Below are 4,077 nucleotides of genomic sequence, written 5' to 3'. Positions count from 1 at the left end.
TACTCTACCAAAGCGGAAATAAGTTTCATAAACCTGTAAACCGTGTACATAATTTTAAAAAGTGGTTAGCCACTCGAGAAAAGGCTTACAATAAAATGAAAAATAATTGGACAATGTAAAAGTTGCTCGCGTAGACGTGCTAAGAAGCACGCCTTTAATAGTTTTAAACAAATAATATTATATTGACTATGAATTGATTTGAAATGTTTTAGTTCTAAACCATGTCAAATTAATAAACATTATTTCGCCGCAAAAATAATAATACTGAAAATTTTATACTATTTGATTTCAAAAAACTTTATTTTAAATAGCATTCTTAGGAAGATTGATTTCTCTTGAATGACCTATTAACTCAAGAAACGTACAAAATGTACCATAGAAGAAACTAAACAACTGCCAAGTCACTAAATATGGAAATCCATCTTTATTTGAACACTTTTAAATACAATTAGGATTACCTTGGAAAACGCTTTAAGACATATTGTAAGATTAAATCACGTATTTTGCAGAAATATTTACTAAAAATAAATTAATGAAATTTGGCAAACTTCAAATCATAAAGTGAAAAATCATATATTATTGTCTTTAATTACCATATTTAATACAAATTACAATGTAGAGTGGGTGACAGATTTGTGCTTAGAGAAAGTATAGCAAAGCCCGTGCATTAGTATCATAAGTAAAATAATAGCGAAAAGTATGACATTTCCTATTCTCCGAAATAATTCATCAGAAATCACCCAAAGCCTTTGGAAAATATAAAAACTTTTAAAACTAAAGATAAATATTAATTTTGAAATATCATGATGAATTGTTGATTTTAAATATTAACCTCAACTAGCCTCACGGTACTATTGCCAATAAAAGGATTAACAAAATTACGTTCTTCTTAATTTCCGATTAAGCGGTGTTTCTGATAAACGTGAATCATTTAGTGTCATACTTATTGCAATTATATTACTTGTAGTCAATCAAAAACTACAATTACAAAATTTAATGCCATTTTGAAGATTATTATAACTTTCTCTAATAGGAACGCATTTAGCCTTACCCGGAGGGCACTTGCCATTACTGTATTTGATTTCGTAATCGGTAAAAGAGTGCTTACACTGATCATTATTGGTGCATGGGCACACGCAGTATGACCAAAATTTCGCAGAACTCAGTGTTTTGCCATGAGCATAGCAGAAAGGATTGACGCCTTTGGCGCATGATAAAGGCCTTTGCAAGCATATCGTTTTCGGATCGTCTTCGATCGCATTACATTCTGAAAATGCATGGAATAAATGAAATTTTTGCTTGCATTGGTAATTTTAATAAACTTTATTCAAATTCGCTACACCATCTGCTGACATGAGCTACGACTTGTTCCGGCGTAGCTTGCTCCGTTTAGCCCAGCTTTAATGTAAAATATGTAAACTCGTAAATTCTTTCAAAGAACGAAGACTTTTAATAACTGGAGCTAATAAGCTAGATTGCAAACCCCCTTTCACATTGTCACGCAGATGGAAGTTTATTTTCAGAAATTAGGTCTAGCCCATAAGTTGGGTGTGATTATCTTTCATCAAATACAAAAACCTTTTTTAAGCGGCTATGAGACTCTTCTATGTTCAAGCGGCCCCACATTACCCTACAGTCTTGCAGATTTTATTATTACCAGAAGTATATCACATTTTGATTCTTATAGGTGGTACTGACCGTGGTAGTACTGTAATTCAAAAGGTAGAAGCATTTTAACCAAAGCAGAATGCGCTATCTATCATAAATTCATTATTATTAGACTAAAGTAGTAATAATAACGGTTGCAAACCATCAGAATCGCAATTTTTTTTTTAAATATCACTAAGGTGAGAATTATCCATTAGTATTATAGAAGTGAAATGTGTTATTTACAAAATATTAGACAGATTTTATGACGCATTTTAGTTATAGCAAGTCTCATAAGGTATAAATTAATTGCCCGCTACAAAGCCCACAGAGGACACATCAGTAACAACTTTTCTTTAGTGTGCTCTGAATTTGTAAAGATTTAAGTCCTCCTTACACTATCCCTGGACTGGCGAACAGTTTCCCTCTTGTCTATTGCATTTCACCGATCACTTAGCGTGACGCTGCCAAGGTGCTTCGATCGAATGACGTTGGCTGTAAAGGGAGGAAGTAAGAAAACTCGCAACTATACTTACCGATATGATGGAAATTAACAGATTGTGACTTCTCCACGGCAGCCATAATTAAGAGCAGACAAAAGAGACTGCGCAAGAAACTGATGGTCATTTCGTTCAATATAACGGGAATTTCGATTTACTACAAATAAGAGTTATAGTGCGCTATTATTCAATCACTGACTTAGAAGATGAACTGTTTGTGATAGTCATAGGTAGCAGGGGCGGCTCCAGGGGGGGGGGGGCATGGGGGCTCGTAGTAACTTTTGAACCAGTTAGAGTCGCTTCAGTCAAGGTACACTCTTAAAAAAGGGTGTTTTAATGGTATATTAAGGGTGTAATATCTGTAAAAAAACACTCTTTAATGTTAATTTAAACGCCCTAAATGGATTTTTATTGTCCCAAATTAAAAACTTGAAAAGGTGTATAAAGGGTGTTATATTACCCCGTAAATTGAGTGATTTAACACCTGGTAAGGGTGTAGCTCCCTTAAGGCAGTAGTTTAGTACTCTAAAAGGAGTATTTTAACACTTTCAAGGGAGTATTATAGAACCCTTAAGGGAGTATTGTAGAACTCTGAAGGGGGTAGTGTAACACCATGAAGGGAGTCGTTTGGTAACATCCTTTATAAACCTGTTAAGGTGTTAAATATGGGACAAGAAAACACCCTTAACGGTTTTTGAAAAGAAACCCTTTTTTTAAGAGTGTAGTTCAAAATAAAGGATACGGATTTCTCGTTAATTTTTGTTTGAAACTAAAATCAAATTTGAAAACAATCCAAAATGTAACTAACAATTACATTTTATTTTGTCTATTTCTTCCGCCTTTGAAGCTCCGGGACAAAATGGATTACTTACTTAAAAGTATCAAACGTGGCTAGTGCTTTCTCGTTCACACAGTCGAGCGAATAGCGTTTTATATCAAGCCAAGGCGACAAAAAGCTTAAACTTGGTTTTGAATAATGTGACAAAACAAAGCCTTTAAACGACGCGACGTACTTAGCCAATAGAATACCTGAAATAATTTAAAGTGCCAAAGTTGTAAGCACCGAAGTTTAATAAATTGAACACGTGCAGTTAATGCCAGCTGTAACTCGTTCGATGTCAGCGATTTGTGGTGTCAAGGCTATTTTGCTCATTTTTAGGTGGTAGAGAGAAACTCTTTAACGCTAAATAAAACGAACAATTCGCCATGAGTTTCAAAAAATAAAATATAGAACGCACATGAGCGGAACAACAATAAATAATAAAATTGAATGAGTGCTAAAGGCGTAGTTTATAAACAAAGGCTTCCAAATTTCCTATATAAAATATAGCGATAGTCAAAAAAATCCATCAGCGTTGCAGATATCACATAGTTAACTTAAATAGCCCAAATTCGGAGATGCTAGGATTTCCGTTATGACTAAAGATATATTCCCAACAGAATAGTTCAACAAACGATATTTCAACTAAGAAAAACTTAAAAATTATTGGTATTTACTGCGCGACCGGTAGTTAAAAATACACCAGCAGCGCCGTTGGATGGTAAACAAACTTATGTTAAAAATAATTTACCAGAAAAAAACCTCTTTGAAGGTAAAAAGGCTTAATATAGAATATTATATAGCCGCGCCATTGAGAAACGCGTTAATGTAAAACTGCGCAAATGGAAAACCGCGAAATTGCATATGCGGTAATGGGAACTGCGCAAATGGGAACAAAGCAGTTGGCCCATTACCAAATGAGGACCGGAGATATCAGTTCTTAAAGGTTATCATAGGGTTTTATTTTTTTTAAGCTGTATAAAAGAAAGAGGACCGGGGGTTCCAGTTTCCAAAGGGTATCGTAGAGTGTAACTTTTAATGCTGTATGAAAGATTGAAGACCAGAGGTATTACTCCCAAAGGGTATTGTGGGGTTTAATTTTTTATGCTG

General features: G+C 34.3%; 1 protein-coding gene across 1 annotated transcript; it reads right to left on the bottom strand.

The window, feature by feature from the left end:
* Nucleotides 1-557: 557 nt before the first annotated feature.
* On the bottom strand, nt 558-3,124 carry LOC149958927 (uncharacterized). The gene is made up of 3 exons (XM_090165093.1): nt 3,020-3,124; nt 2,184-2,304; nt 558-1,267 (listed from the first exon to the last, which is right to left on the bottom strand). The coding sequence occupies exons 2-3, from the start codon at nt 2,272-2,274 to the stop codon at nt 972-974; spliced, it is 387 nt and encodes a 128-aa protein (XP_090021219.1). The 5' UTR covers nt 2,275-2,304; nt 3,020-3,124; the 3' UTR covers nt 558-971.
* Between the last annotated feature and the right edge of the window lie 953 nt (nt 3,125-4,077).

This window comes from Leiobunum rupestre, chromosome 2 (genome assembly GCF_980474605.1).
Source record: "Leiobunum rupestre chromosome 2, qqLeiRupe1.1.hap1, whole genome shotgun sequence".
NCBI lineage: Eukaryota > Metazoa > Arthropoda > Arachnida > Opiliones > Sclerosomatidae > Leiobunum > Leiobunum rupestre.
Note: the sequence above shows the minus strand (reverse complement) of the source record. Positions and strands in the feature narration are given on the sequence as shown.

Coding starts and splice junctions, on each gene's coding strand:
- LOC149958927 (XM_090165093.1), bottom strand. CDS start 2,274: ATGACCATCAGTTTCTTGCGCAGTCTCTTTTGTCTGCTCTTAATTATG. Junction 1,268..2,183: donor TGTTAATTTCCATCATATCG/GTAAGTATAGTT, acceptor ATGCATTTTCAG/AATGTAATGCGATCGAAGAC.